This window comes from Cnephaeus nilssonii, assembly GCF_951640355.1.
Source record: "Cnephaeus nilssonii genome assembly, chromosome: 19".
Lineage (NCBI taxonomy): Eukaryota > Metazoa > Chordata > Mammalia > Chiroptera > Vespertilionidae > Cnephaeus > Cnephaeus nilssonii.
The window spans coordinates 3,678,019-3,693,179 of NC_137090.1; the positions used below are offsets into that span (position 1 = coordinate 3,678,019).

Below are 15,161 nucleotides of genomic sequence, written 5' to 3' on the forward strand. Positions count from 1 at the left end.
CGGCCCAACAGGCGGTGGCGGAGGCTTCTGCAGTGGTCGCTGTCGGTGGGGTGGGGAGCTCCTCTGCGCCCCTCGGGCCGGATCCTTTCTACTCTCTGGTACCACGCCAGCCTGTCTCACTCCTCGGCGTCATGACGACCACCACCACCTTCAAGGGCGTCGACCCCAACAGCAGGAATAGCTCCAGGTGAGGCGGCGGGTCCGCGCCACGCGGGACTCGGGGTCAGGAGGGCCGCTGCCCAGCGGGGCCACGCGGGCCGAGTTGCGGGTCGTTGGCGGTAACGTGCCCGGGGGCGCCACGCTTGCGTCTGGCCAGGCGGCGGAGCTCAGTGGCCAGTCCCGCCTTTGTGTCTCCCCGCGAGCCCTGCACGCTGCCCCGCCCGACTCCCTCTCCTCTCATTCATTCCTTCCCCGGGAGCGAGGGGCCGGGAGGGCCGGCCTCGCCCTTAAAGCGCCGCGGGTTGTAAGTTGGGATGTACCGAGAGGGTTCGCGCACTCCTCTTTTCACCGTGGCCAGCCCGTTCCCAGGGCGGTGGTCTTAGCCTCCGGGTGCCCATACAGTTTACGGGGCGTCTCGTCCAGGCCCCATTGTCTCACCCCCGGGCCACGCGCTCCTGTCACTTGCTCGGGGGCAGGTGGCGGCTGCGCGATCGGCGAGGCGATCGGATTCCGCGGCCGCAGCGAGCGGGTCTGGCGGGCTTCCACCCACTGGGGCCGGTCTGGCAGGTGGCATTGGTGGTCAGGCAGGATGGCCATCGCGACCCCCAACTCCTTCCTTTCCAGGACCCAACCGCCAACCCTTGCCAAGTGCCTCCCTTCTGCTAACAAAGGAAAGACCCCTGCTCCCTCCCCTTCTGCGCCCACCTCCGAACGGGAGAGGGAGTGTGCAGTCCGAGTGGGTTTTCTGTGCTCAAACCTTCGGACCTCGGTCTTTGCACCCCACGCCTTTGACGTTTGTTAAAGGAGTTCATCTGGGGCCCCAGTTCCCTTGCCGGAGGAGGTTTCCTGTTCTTGGGCGGGGCCGGAGACATCCATTGTCTCTTCCGTGTACTATTTCCACTTGGGCAGCCGGGGCCTCTCTGGCCACTTAGGCCACTGCGCTTGGGGAAGGGGCACTGGGCGCCGTGTTTGGACCGGGACCCTTTTCCAAGCGGCTGCCCAACTTGGCGGAAGGGTTTGGATCCGGTGGAACATGCCCACATTGTCCGGGCTGCTCTCTAAGGTGGGATCCGGGCATCTCTGGGATCCTTGCTCAAGGCTTGGAGGAAGCTCAGACTGACTCCCCTTTTTCTCGGCGTCTATTCTTCATCGATGGTGATCTGCCGTCCTGTGTGGCCAGCCTTGGGGTCCTGAGCAAGTGGCACAAAAGGGAGCCATTTTGTGGGGCTAAGGAGACAGCCGTGAAAGAGCAGTGTCTCGGGGGTTGGAGAACTTGGGGACAAAAGCAGGCCAGTCTTAGGAGGGAGCTTTGGCAATGACATGCCTTTGTAATTCATTCCTTTCCCTTTCGCAGTGTAGAAAAAACAGATTTTTAAAAACTAAATGAGTGGTTCCTGGGAGGATGGGGGAGCGTGGGTAGTACACAAAATACCGACGAGGGTCACTCCCTCTTCTGTTGTCATCCTTCCAATGAGATCATTTTTTTCAGAGGACACTGGAACAGATTGAACCCTGGTTTTTCCGTTTGTGCCACGGGGTCAACTTTCTGCGGGTCCGAATGTAGTGGTTGGAATGCTAATGTGTAAAAAAAATCTGAGGTTTTATCCTTTGGGGTTGAGTTCGGTTTAGTGCTTCATAAAGAATCTCGGTAACCTGGTCAAATGCATCCTCACACTGGCTTTTTGATATGTATACTTGAAATGTCAGACGGAAATGAGTTTTGGTTCTGCACAGTAAGTGTTTTAATTCACCTTTTGTCATCAGTTTCTCTCCAGTATTGTGATCTCGGGACGGTAGCATTGTCCTTTTATTTACTTCCTACCTTTCCTTCTTCCATAATCTCAGCTAATGCTCCTCAACTTCTTTCCTCCAGTAACATCCTCCCGGCCCCCTAAATGTGTGATACATTTAGTCTCCTTAGGAAATGATCTGCAAAGACCATATGGGAAGTCTAGGATTTTAAGAGAGAAGAAAGAAAAAGTAATTTTTAAAACATTGCTATCTGCAGTACGTGGAGACATTTTTGTTGAGTCTCAAATATGTAATCCCGATTTAGTTATCATGTGTGTTGCTCAGAAGGAGTAGTAGGGCCTGAAGAAGTAAAATTGATATAATTTCCGTCTTATGATTCAAATCCTTTGTTTGGGGATGTCTGGCTGTTACAAATGGGCTCCACAACACTGACGTCATCGGAGTAGGTACTACCTGCTGTTCTAGCAGGAACATGGACCTTTAAAAAGTTGAAATGGTCAGAGCTTTGACTTTTTTTTTTTTTTTTTTAAGCTGGTGTTTGGGTACTAGTGTCTTTTTTTTTTTTTTTTTTTTCAAGGCCAAAAAATATTTCCCAGCCCATTAGGGTTTTGAAGATTTTCATCTGGCTAAAAATTCATAAGGGTTTAATTATGATGGTAAGGGGAAAAAAATCACTAATCTCTAGGGAATGAAGGGGGAAGACAATGAAGCAAGTTAACTTTTGGGGTACAAATGTTGAAAACCTAGTCACTTCAAACTTTAACATGAGAGAAAAGCATATTTAGAATTTATACCTTTAATTATTACTTAAACCATTTATACCAACCTAAAATTATCATCTTTATAAAATGTATGACTGAACACACATAATTTAAGTGGATATTTAAAAAAAAACCCACAAACCAGTGAGGTTTTAAATGTTTGACATGTTAATAAGAGAACACAATGGATCTCTCCCCACGACACCCCCGAAGGGCAATATAATGACACTAGAGGCTTGGTGCACAAAATTCGTGCATGGGTAGGGTCCCTAGGCCTGGCCAGCGATCAGGGCCGATCAGGTTCCCCGCCTCCCTGCCTCCTCCTTCCTTCGCTCCCTCAGCGCCCCGACACTGCTGCTGGTAGCCTGCCATATTCTGCCCCGCCCCCTGGTGGTCAGCACATGTCATAGTGAGCGATCCAACTCCTGGTCGAACTCCCGAGGGGACAATTTGCATATTAGCCTTTTATTATATAGGCTTTTTATTTAGTGTAAATTGGGTACTGAATTTTACTATGGACAGACACAAATATCAGATTCAGGGTAGGACACTAGAGGACCTACGTAAGAATTATAAGACAGTTTAAGATTAGGAAGCAAGAAAACTAATCAGAGTACCAACTATGTGGGTTTGTAGTGTAAAGAGAAAAATGGCCTTGTGTGGTTCCCCCGTATCAATGCCAGGAACTGGGGATTTGGGTTTTGGTCCTGTCTGTGTCAGTTAACTAATGTTGGGCAATTTATTTGGAACTTCTCAGGGCCTGACTGGCTCCCTTAAAAATTAGGCTGAATCCTGGCTGGTAGCTCAGTTGGTTGGAGTGTGATCCTGATACAATATGCCAAGGTTACAGTTTTGATCCCTGGTCAGGGCACACATAAAAAAGAGGCTGTTGAACTGGATAGACAGGGATTTTTCAGACTTTTGAATCTCATGGCACACATAAACGAATTACTAAAATTCAGCACACCAAAAAATATATTTTTTGCCGATCTGACAAAAAAAATAGATATAATTTTGATTCATTCATACCGGATGGCTATTGTTGTGTTGGTTGTTGCCATTTTTTGTTTGGCAATCTAAGGGAAAAGAGGTCAGGGTATTGCATGTTTTAAAAATTCTTGCCGGGACACCAGCTGCAAATGGCTGGGATAGAGCAGAGCCCAGCAAATTACCACCTGAGGGCCAAACCCAGCTGGCCTCAGATCTTGACATTTATAAGTGGTTGGGGAAAAAAAAAAAAAGCAAGAAGAATAGTTCATGACTTGTGAAAATGACATGAAAATCAAATTTCCGTGTCCGTAAGTGAAGGTTTATTGGAGCGCAGCCACACTCATTCATTCTCACGTTGTCTGCGGCTGCTGTGTGCCATGTGATGAAGGCCCATAGTGCCAGACTGCCAGACCCGCAAGCCAAAAATACCTCCTCTCTGGCCCTTTCACACATAGGATCTCTAGTGTTTTTACCTCAGGTTCCACCTGTTACTCTTTGAGAGCATGGAGGAAGTGAAGGTTTAAGAGTCACTGAGGGGGCCTGGCCAGTGTTGCTCAGTGGTTAGCATAGACCCAGGAACCCAGAGGTCATGGTTCCATTCCAGTCAGGGCACATGCCCGGATTGGGGGCTCGATTCCCCAGTTGGGGCCTACAGGAGGCAGCCATACAGGTTTCTATCTCTCTATCCCTCTCCCTTCCTCTCTGTAAAAAATCAATAAAATATATACTTAAAAAAAAAAAAGAGTCACTGAGGGAAGGGTGGAGAGGGCACTGGTAGGAGAAAGTATGGGGTGGAGGTAAGCCGGAACTGTTTGGGGGACAGTGAAGAAAGTGGCCTGACTGGCTTGGCGAAGAGGGCAGTGCTGAGAGGAGGCCACATTGGGAGTTGGCGAAGTTTGTCTGCTTTCCTTCAGTCCTGCCTAGGCCTACCCAGACCGTGCCTCTGGCGTGTGGGTAGCAGGACTAAGACAGCACAGGGGAGCCGGTGGGAAAGGACACAGGACAGGGCAGGAGAGCATGCCCCTTGGGCAGGAAGGGGCAGTGTAAGGGAGCTGAGGCCAGGGTGTCGCCTACAGCCAAGGGGGCAGGAGCCCGCCCGGCTCAGGGCTTCTGGCTGAGTGGCACTCCCGCTGTGGGAGCGCACTGACCACCAGGGGGCAGCTCCTGCAGTGAGCGTCTGCCCCCTGGTGGTCAGTGCGTGTCATAGCGACCGGTCCTTCCTCTGGTCGATTTGCATATTAGTCTTTTATTATTTAGGATATTATGTAGGATGTAATTGGGTTTATATTTGTTCTCTAACCTTTTTTATTCACTGGGTTTTGGGTAACTTTTTGTATCCGCTAAAGGCAAATCTCACTGTAATGTGTATAGCTTTCTGTTGTATGGACAGACTTTGATACCTAACCTCCTACTATTGGATAATTAGGGTATTTCCAACTTTTCCCAGATTCACCTGTTTATAGGGGTATCCTTGTACATATGTATGCTTATCTCCTTAGGATAATTTCTGGAAGTAGAAATGCTGATTCATATAAAATGTAAACCTAAACAATTGATACACATACCAAAATGTTCTTTAGAAAGTTGGTACAAATTCATGCTGGGAATTGGCATTTATTTTCCATCTTCACTAGTCTAATAAGCAGAAAACCCCACAAAACTGTCATCTTGGTATGTGTGTTGTTGTTTTTTTAAAAGAGTTTATTTGAACCAAACCAACAAGATATGCAGGGGAGCAAGATCTCAAATGCTCCTAACTATCATCTTGTTTTAAGTTTTATTTGCTAATGAGGTTGAATTTTTAATATTTAGGGCTATCCATATTTTTTAATTGGATATTAGTACCGTTTGTCAGTTTTTTTTGTTATTTTTTTTAAGAGCACTGCATTATACTAGCGATATTATCCTTTGTCAAACGTGTATTTTTGCCGAGTTTAATCTGTCCATCTCCTGATCTCTGGCTTTCATCTTGTGCTAAGAAAGAAAGCCCTTTTCTTCAAGACGAGGACACATATGTACTTATTTTCTTCCAGTATTTTTGTTTTAGTCTTTTTTAAAAAATATATTTTTATTGGTGTCAGAGAGGAAGGGAGAGGGAGAGAAAGATGGAAACATCAATGATGAGAATCATGGATCAGCTGCCTCCCGCACGCTCCCCACTCGAGCCCACAACCCAGGCATGTGCCCTTGACCGGAATCAAACCTGCGACCCTTCAGTCCGCAGGCCAACGCTCTATCCACTGAGCCACAGCGGCTAGGGCTGTTTTAGTCTTTAAATGGAAATATTTGGCTTAGCTGGAACTTTTTGGTCAATGAAGTGAGTTAGGGATGTATATATTTTGTTTCATCAAAATGACTGGCCAGTTAACTCACCGCAGTTTCCCCCACTGATCTCAAATACTCCGGCGGCAGTCTTTTTGAGAGAGAACGCTTTATCGTGACAGAACTCTGGGAAAAACAGATCAGGTTCTCTCATTAAGTGATAAAACATTTAATTAGTAGATTTGAACAACTCCATTAACAAGCTTGATCAAGTGGACATAGAGAACATTGGCAAATACACTCTTTTCAAGCATATATAGAGAGATTTACAAAATTGACCACCTATTAAGCCATAAGGCACATTTCATCAAATTTCAAAGGGTTCATGTCATAAAACTGTTGTCTGTCTGTGTTATAATTAAAAGCTAGAAATCAATAAACTATAAAGATCTCTATATTTGGAAACTTACAAATGCACTTCTAAATAATGTATGGTCCAAGGAAGAAAATAATGACATGCTAAAACATTTAGAATGGAACAGTAGTTTAAAAAAAAAATCAAACCTTGGGAATGCCTTTAGTGGGGTATTTAGAAGAGAATTTATACCTTAAGTGTTTAATTTTTCTTTTACTTTCTAATATAAGGAGCTTAGTTTACAAATGACAACCGTATTTGTAAACTTGGATGAAATGGACATACTCCTAGAAAATTGTTTCTTATTCAAACTGACTTAAGAAGAAATAGAAACCAGACCTCTCCTATCTCTAATAGAGGAATTGAATTAGTGGTTAGAAAATCTTTCCATAAAACCTTCTCCGTTTTCTGTGTTTTGAATTTTTCTAGGGAGGGGACAGGGTGGTCAGCCTGTGGCAGGAAGATTTGGAAATGTGAAAGTACTATATTCATTGTTGAACAAAAACCTGTAGGTGGCCGAAACCGGTTTGGCTCAGTGGATGGAGCGTCGGCCTGCGGACTGGAGAGTCCCAGGTTCAATTCCGGTCAAGGGCATGTGCCTTGGTTGCGGGCACATCCCCAGTGGGAGGTGTGCAGGAGGCAGCTGATGGGTGTTTCTCTCTCATCAATGTTTCTAACTCTCTATCCCTCTCCCTTCCTCTCTGTAAAAAATCAATAAAATATATTTTAAAACAAACAAACAAACAAAAAAAAACACCTGTAGGTGGTGCCCGAAGGTGCATGCGTCTAGAACATGCCTGTGAATCTTACACTTGATGTCTCTTATGGACTTTCTCCCTGTGGCTAGTCACTTGTGTTTACCAGTGACAGCAGTGAGGCCCAAGTATATAAACAGGACTCATCTGTGATGTTGAGATAGGAGAGACGCTTCATTATTACCTTTGCTTGGCCTTCTAAATTGGTCTGGTTAGCTTTTAAAATGTATATTCTTCCATTTTTTATTTCGTTGAAAATAAAAATGGAAAAAATAGGTAACGAGATGTGCTTCTAAACTTTGTACATATAGGGTAGGGCAAAAGTAGGTCTACAGTTTGTATGGAAAATAATACAATAATAAATAATAATACAGATATAAGACTAAACTGTTTTGCATACTCACAACCGTACACCCACTTTGGCCCCACCCCGTATATCCAGCTAAGCCCAGGAGGCGAGGTCCCTTAGGTCCCTAGCTATTTCCTAAAAGGAGCCGCCAGCCAGGCTATTGTTTGTGATGACTTCCGGGCTATTGGGTGACAGACAGCCTTCCTACAGGTATTATAAAGCTGCCTTTTTGTTCTTAACACCCAGTGTTGGATTTATACCCCAGGGAATCACTTCCTGTCCCCATTAGCAACTTTCTTTTGTGGGAGGGAAGGGGAATGACTGGACAAGGGGGAAAGGTGCTGACTGCATTTTTGCCAAGCAATGTGTTGGTGTGGCTTGACAGTTCTGTTTTCCGTTATTCCTAGGGTTTTGCGGCCTCCAGGTGGCGGATCCAACTTCTCATTAGGCTTTGATGAGCCCACAGAGCAGCCCGTGAGGAAGAACAAAATGGCCTCCAGCATCTTTGGGACCCCCGAGGAAAACCCCCCTTCGTGGGCCAAGGCGGCAGGTATGGCTTAGGACTGATTGCCGGTCAAGGGGAGGACCCAGCGTGAAGCCGCAGCTGTCATAGGGCTTGTGAGCCAAATCTAGCTTTTATCTGAAAGATAAACAGCAGTTAGAGCTCCCCTTTGGGGGAAAGACTAGGACCAAGTCTCGGGAAATACTGAGAGCTTATGGGATGGATCAGGATAAGGAGTGACATCGGACAGGGTTATTCAGTCCCTCTGTCAACATTTTAAAGCCGTCACCTAACTTCCCTCAGCTGTTTGCTCATTTTGTCATATGAGACTAACGTATAACATTGCTCGCTAAGAAAGGGTTTGCCTCAGGTCTTCTATTACGTTCCTCAAGAAAGTGTCTTTTGCTTCAGGGGCCAAGTGCAGTGGTGGCAGAGAAGATCCTGAGTCGTCTGGACCCCAGAGAAGGAACTCCTCGGAAGCCAGCTCTGGAGACTTCCTAGACCTGAAGGTCAGTGTGGCCGTCGGGGGAGAGGACAGGCTTCGAGGAGGTTTCTGTTCAGAAATCAGATCCCCCTGGCGTGCTGAGAGCTTCAGTTCTTCCCCTGGAGTTCCCCATAGAGGTTGTTGGGAAAGGGACTGGGCAGTATTGGTGATGGATGATGGACAACTAAAGAGAGGGAAGTCAGAAAGTGAGTAAACGTGACCTTGCTGTCCTGAGGTCTCTTCAGCCGTTAGCATTGGTCTCACCCTCGTGTTGATTTTCAGGGCTTGTGAATCACAGCACACTCACTTCCTGTGTATCTCAGGCATGGCGGTATCTCTGAGTTCAAGGACTGTTTGAATTGTTGGCAAACGTTAAACGTCCAGTTGTTTTGAGCGGAACTCGAGGACTATAGCACCGCCCCAGAGCCCCAGCTGTGTGTCTGGAAAGCCGGGAGGGTGCCCTCCGGAGTAGGGATTTCAGGGCACATGGAGGCATCAGCCACCCAAGTGTGGGAGGCCCATGGGAGGGGGTTTGGAACGGTTAGATGCCTGTCAACCCCTAGGTCAGAAGAAAGGGGGAGAATGGAAGGACAGACTCACCAGTTTCCCATTCTGATAAAAGAGCCTCTGAAATGCTAATTGATATAAGACATCAGTATAGATGTTAAGATTTAAAAAAATAAAATTATTTTTAGTTTATTGGGGTGATATTGGTTAGATGTTAAGGTTAAATTTTGGGAGTGTTACTGGCACCGGGGCAATCTGTCCAGCATTGTCCCTGGTTGAATAAAGGTTACTTGTTGTGAGGCAGCCTGACCCTGACCTCGACCGCATCAAAATGAAAACACTTGATTTCAAAGACCTAGTAGTCTCTCCGAACTGTGACTGCTTTATTTGCATGTTGCAAAATTAAAATCCGGAGTAAAACTTTAATCTCTTTTCTTTTGCAGGGAGAAGGTGACATTCATGGTGAGTACTTCCGAAGCCCACATTCCTGGTTCTGTAAATGGTTTTAGAATCGATTGGCGCCCTGGCCAAGGGGCTCAGTTGGTCTCGTATACTGAAAGGTGGCAGGTCGATTCCCAGTCGGGGCACATGCCTGGGTTGCGGGTTCCATCCCAGGTTGGGGCATGTACTGGAGGTGACCGATTGATGTTTCTCTCTCCCCCTTCCTCTCTAAAATCAATGAAAGAATCGATTGGAATTTTGATTCAAATCATGTCTTGGGAAAGAGGTTGGGACTGCAATCTAGCTTTGCCCGAGTGCCAGCATACTCTGGGCGGAGGAAAGAAAAACGACACAGGAAAGTTAGCAAACGGCCACATTTGGTACGGCCAGCAGTGAGAGCAATGCTAGAAGTGTGTGCGAAAGGATTAAAAAACCCAAATCCTTTGCAAATATGTGTACATTATTCAGGCTGGTATTTGTTACACTTAACGAGAGCTTTTTGTAAATGGCTCTGGCAGTGCAAGCTTGGCCCAAGGCATTGAGCTTACAAAGTTTGTTTGATTTTTTTAAATATATATACTAAGGTGCTTATTTATCGAGACAATGGTAACCCGGTGATCTTATAAATGATGATTTAGGGGGCAGATGTAAATTTCCATCCCCGTGGAAATGAGCTATTGTCATTTAATTATTTTAATCTGTGAAGTCTTTATTGGCATTTCCTTCACAAGTGCCAGAGAAGTCCTGACAAGTGTGATGCGGAGTTGACACTCACCAGGCGGCGGCAGCGGGTAAAAACGGACTCGCTGGAATGCAGCTATCAGGCCCTCTGGTCCGGACTTGGCTTCCTCACGGCCTCTTCCTGCCACCACGTTCTGTGCTGCAGCCTCCCCGGGAATCAGATGTTTAAGAGCCACATTCCTCTGCTGTCCTCTCAAACATTGTTTCTTTTCTTTTCTTCTTTTTTAAAAAAATATTTTTATTGATTTCAGAGAGGAAGGAAGGAAGAGAGAGAGAGAAACATCAATGATAAGAGAATCATTGTTCGGCTGCCTCCTGCATTCCCCACACAGGGGATCGAGCCCGCAACCCAGGCACGTGCCCTGACTGGGAATCGAACCGTGATCTGGTCCAGAGGTCGATGCTCACACGGTGTTTCTCCACGGGCTGGGGAGAGCTCTTCTGAACCTCTGTGAGCATAACCTGAACCTCTGTGAGCATAACCCAGGCGCATGCTCATTGGACACATTCCCTTTGCACTGGCTGAGGATGGGTTTGTTTTTTGTTCATGTCTAATTTGTCCCATTTGAAAAGACTGTTCTGCAGGTAAAATATCTTCTAGGCTTTTCGATTCCACTGCTTTTTGTAATTCTGAAATGCTTGCACTGTTAGACCTTATTTAGCCACAATCTTGACTCACTAATTTTGGCCAATGAATATAATTAGGGATTTGGGGAGCCTGGAGAATATATGAAAACCCTGAGGAAGTTATGAGAGGACGTGTCATTTGTCCTGCTGAATAATTAATAACCCCCCACCCCAGCTCAGTTCGTTACAGATTCTTCAGGTAAATCGCTCATTGAATTGTGCAGCATGACAAGTCCTTCCTCCTTTTTTCTCTCAATGTCATCCATTTTGCCACCTGATTATTTTGTGTTCCTGATACCTGCTTTTACTTTATTTGTCATAAAATGACAAGGGGCCTAATGATTTCAGACACATCTGGTGGAGTAGAGGTCAACCCCAATGCTGTTGCCAAGTTGACTTCAAAGCCAAGCTATTCTGCTCAGCTTAAACAAAACAGATTTGTTTGGATATAAGGAAAATTGCCTTCGTCTTTTGAGCAATTAAATACAGGAGTGGCCACAGGGAGGACTTTGGAAATGTATAACGAAGAGGAAATTAAGGCCTGCTGTTGTTTAGTCTCCATATGTGCTGTTCTTTATTTTCTTCTCTCTTTTTTTGGTATGCTGTTACCTCGTTGTGAAAGAGAACATTTTATTAATAATAAAAGACAGAAGATGGGTGGAAATGAGCTTGATTTAGCTGAGAATCACTCTGCGGGAATTAATTGCCACGGTGGAGCTGCAGGGTAATTTTGTGTCCTTTAGAAGTACCCATTAGCTGCTTGGCCTCACAGACAGTGGAGAATTCAGGGAGATCTGTGAAGCAGGGAGCCGTGTCCTCGCAGCAGGAATGAGACCGCTCGCCTGGATAACGTTGGCTCAGCCTGAGTTCGTTGTCTGTCTTCATCTATGGGTTTTGGAGGTTTTGTATTTGTAGTACATCGGACACATTTTCTTTTTAAAAAAAATATATTTTATTGATTTTTTACAGAGAGGAAGGGAGAGGGATAGAGAGTTACAAACATCGATAAGAGAGAAACATCGATCAGCTGCCTCCTGCACACCCCCTACTGGGGATGTGCCCACAACCAAGGTACATGCCCTTGACCGGAATCGAACCTGGGACCCTTCAGTCCGCAGGCCGACGTTCTATCCACTGAGCCAAACCGGTCAGGGCTGGACACATTTTCTTAGGTTATATAAGGGACACTTATTGTGGGACTTGGGTCCTTGATGGTGATGCATGCGATCCTGTTTCTTGCGCAACAAGTGTAGCAACAGGAACTGAAGGGTAACCGACCCTTTCTCCCCAAGCTTCCGTTCACAACCGGAAGGGCTGTCGCCTTGGAAAGGATCCTGTGAAGAGTTTCACTTGGAGTTCAGTACTGTAGAACATGTGTGTGTCATATTATGTTCCTTCTGCAGAAGGTCCCAAACATGCATCAAATGCGATGGGACAGGCAGCAGGAGCTTGTATCGGAGATTTTGGTGTGTTTCTGATCTCAGACCACTTCTCCCTGGGACTTCTCCGTTTCAGGAGGCTAAATAAAGACTTGGTACAAGTGGTTTTAGGAACATGAACTTTTAATGTTTAGTCTTTGAAGAACTTAGAGAAACTATATATTTTTTTTTTCGAAATTAGAACTTTTCATTGGTGTCCAGTATGCGTCCATATGGAGTTCCTACATAGTATATAGCATAACCAATATTTCGGCTTCACTGCTTCCAGGGTTTTGGAACTCCCAAACTGGGAGGGAATACTTGTCTTTAAGCCCTGGCTGGGTGGCTCCGTTGGTTGGAGCGTCATCCCGTACATCAAGAGGTTGTGAGTTCTGTCACTGGTCAGGGCACATACCTAAGTTGTGGGTACGATCCCCAATTGGGGTGCATACAGGAGGCAATTGATAGATGATGTTTCTCTCTCACCTCTCTCTAAAACCAATAATACATATCCTTGGGTGAAGACTGGAAAACTTTTTTCTAAGTTTATGGTAGCTTTTCTCCCATGTCTGCTACTAAAGGTGCCTCTGTGTGTGATTATTCTAAGGCAGGTATTAGAATACTCAACTGAATATGGTCTAACACTGAATGAAATGAGACCTGGATTTTCTTTAAAAATCAAAAATCTAACATGCCTTAAAACTATGAAACTCTTCGTAGGAACTTCCTTTCACAGAATACTGAGTTTTTTCTTTTGCAGTTACTCTTAACTTTGAATCAATGACGTCTCTGATTTTGGAAACTACCTGGTTAAGAATATATGCTTGTTGGCAGTTTCACAAATCAGCCAGTGAATCAATCAGTCAAGCAATATCCAGGCTATTGGACAATAATACACTAATTCTAAATATTTTAATATGGAAAGTGCCCAGTTAATGAGAGATGGGAGTGACCTGGTTAATGGAGGTGTTATTACAAGCCAGTAGGGGAAAGGTGGACTCGTTCATAAATGTTGATGGTACAACTGGCCATCTGTGTAGTTAAAATCAACCTCGCCCAGTAATCATGGACATGCAACACAAAACAGGAACGCAGTACCATGTTCCTCCCATCAGCCCGGCAAATGTTAAAGCAAGGTGGTGAGGAGGCGGTGGGTGTGGAGGTGTCAGGAGGGCACACATTGCTTTGGGGGGTGGGGGGATGCGGTGGGACGTAGCACAGCCACGTGGGAAGGTACGGGGTAGTGTCTGCTTTACAGTTTTGTTTGCAATGCTTGGGCCGGTTGCTCAGTAGAAGACTGGATATATATAAACACACACACACACACACACAGCACTTTAATTAAGCAAGGTGAATTATGACCGTGTGTATAAATATGGGTACATTTGCAAAGGAGTGGGGGAAAAAGGAAGTTGATCTTGTTTATGTTAAATACAGGGAAAACAGTATTATATGTCACATGCTGGATATAAAATACGTAAAATATGCATACAACAAACCCTCTGGGCATAGGGCGAGGAGACCCATGTGGAGGTGGATTAGGAGTCAGGGATCTAGAGCTTATCTGTGATGTTCTAATTTACAATATTCATGTCTTGCTTGTTTGTGTAATTGAGGAAAGAACATACACAGAACAGGGCCTGGGGACACAAACCGCGGTTCCTTCTGGGTGGTGGGGACGTGGCTGGGGTGGCGGTTTGCTTCTTTCTGTCGCTAGGTATGTTTTGAATCTTCCTAAAAAACAACCAACCGACCTAGATCCTTCAGATTCACCGGGAATCATCGTTAGCCTTCCTTTCCTTCTGTCTCCATAGAAAACGTGGACGTAGACTTGCAGGCCAGCCTGGGGCAGAGCGAGGAGAAGCCGGTGCCCGCCGCGCCCGTGCCCAGCCCGGTGGCGCCGGCCCCGGTGCCGTCCCGGAGAAACCCCCCCGGCGGCAAGTCCAGCCTGGTCCTGGGCTAGCACGGCTGTCTGAGTGCTGTCGTTTTGTTTGTCTGTCCGTTTCCTCCATGCTTGTGAACTGCACAACTTGAGCCTGACTGTACATCTTTGGGATTTGTTTCATTAAAGAAGCACTTTATGTCCTGCTGTCTTTCTTTCCCCCTTTTTCTTGGTGAAGAGCAGGTTCTTCCTCCGTCCTCCTTCCTCCGGGTCGGTGGGCCCTGGCATGAGCGCCCCTAGTAGTAGAGTGGAGGGAAAGGAAAGCCTTGTGAACTTCGTCCCGTGTTTTTAAGAACAAAGAATTTGGTTCCAAATGTGTTAGAGGATCTTTTGTACTGAGGTTTTTAAAACCCTTTTCTGGTCAGCTTTACTTGGGTTTACCAAGCCTTGATTGGACAGGCCAGTAAACAGTCCACAGGCACCGTCCCTGAGCGCCCCCCGCCCCCAGGGCTATCTTTATGCCGAACCTTCAGGGTGTCGCCCCAACTTGTCCGTGCCCTTTGCTAAAAGCATCTCCCTGTGCCGAAGGGAACCGTAATGAGGCCTGGGCCTCATGCCTTGCTGCCTGCAGAGCGAAGAAACTGCCTTTTCTTTTTGAACCGTAAGCAAGAAGCCAGGCACTAACTTGGCTGGCCGGGAGCAGAGCCTCCTGCTGACCCGCGGAGGACGCCCCGCGTCCACTCCCGCTGACCGATTCCCAATGCTGGTGAGGCGAGCGAGGGCGTGACCGGCAGAGGAGGTCCGCTGGGGGGGCGGGGGGCAGTGCTCTGACAGCCGGAAGCTGCGTGCATGATGCTGGTGCCTGACCGTGACACGAAGTCTCATCCTTCAAAACTGTTGTACTTCCCAATCCTGGACTGTTGCTTCAAGTAAACAAATGTACAAATTTTGACATACTGCGTCCTGTGTCTCCTTTTTGAGATGGTTTCCGTGTTCTGGCTATTGCTTTTTTCTTCTTACTACAGATCCTCTGCTCAGTGATCGGTCACTCAGGTGAAAAGGACCCGGGAAGGCCGAGGCCAGCGGGCTTCTCCCTGAAGACAGTTCTCTAAAGCA

At 46.5% G+C, this 15,161-nt stretch overlaps 2 protein-coding genes across 3 annotated transcripts in view; one reads left to right on the top strand and one right to left on the bottom strand.

Moving 5' to 3' along the window:
- On the top strand, nucleotides 1-14,244 carry JPT1 (Jupiter microtubule associated homolog 1). 2 transcript variants are annotated; one of them, XM_079797324.1, is made up of 5 exons: nucleotides 1-187; nucleotides 7,851-7,993; nucleotides 8,357-8,454; nucleotides 9,380-9,398; nucleotides 13,978-14,244. In XM_079797324.1, exons 1-5 carry the CDS (start codon nucleotides 132-134, stop codon nucleotides 14,124-14,126), a joined length of 465 nt encoding a protein of 154 aa, XP_079653450.1. In that variant the 5' UTR covers nucleotides 1-131; the 3' UTR covers nucleotides 14,127-14,244. The 2 variants fall into 2 exon arrangements, with proteins under 2 accessions (XP_079653450.1, XP_079653451.1); XM_079797325.1 differs by lacking the exon at nucleotides 1-187 and adding an exon at nucleotides 1,055-1,222.
- The window catches only part of ARMC7 (armadillo repeat containing 7), a 21,794-nt gene continuing 16,038 nt past the window's right edge, over nucleotides 9,406-15,161 (bottom strand). The window contains exon 4 of the transcript XR_013815028.1: nucleotides 9,406-10,334. The gene's annotated coding sequence lies outside the window, so the exon portion shown is untranslated. The remainder of the gene's footprint in view (nucleotides 10,335-15,161) is intronic.

Excerpts from the sequence above, each read along its gene's own strand:
- JPT1 (XM_079797324.1), top strand. The coding sequence starts at position 132 with ATGACGACCACCACCACCTTCAAGGGCGTCGACCCCAACAGCAGGAAT. Across the intron at positions 188-7,850 it reads AACAGCAGGAATAGCTCCAG|GGTTTTGCGGCCTCCAGGTG; the intron begins GTGAGGCGGCGG and ends CGTTATTCCTAG. Across the intron at positions 7,994-8,356 it reads TTCGTGGGCCAAGGCGGCAG|GGGCCAAGTGCAGTGGTGGC; the intron begins GTATGGCTTAGG and ends CTTTTGCTTCAG.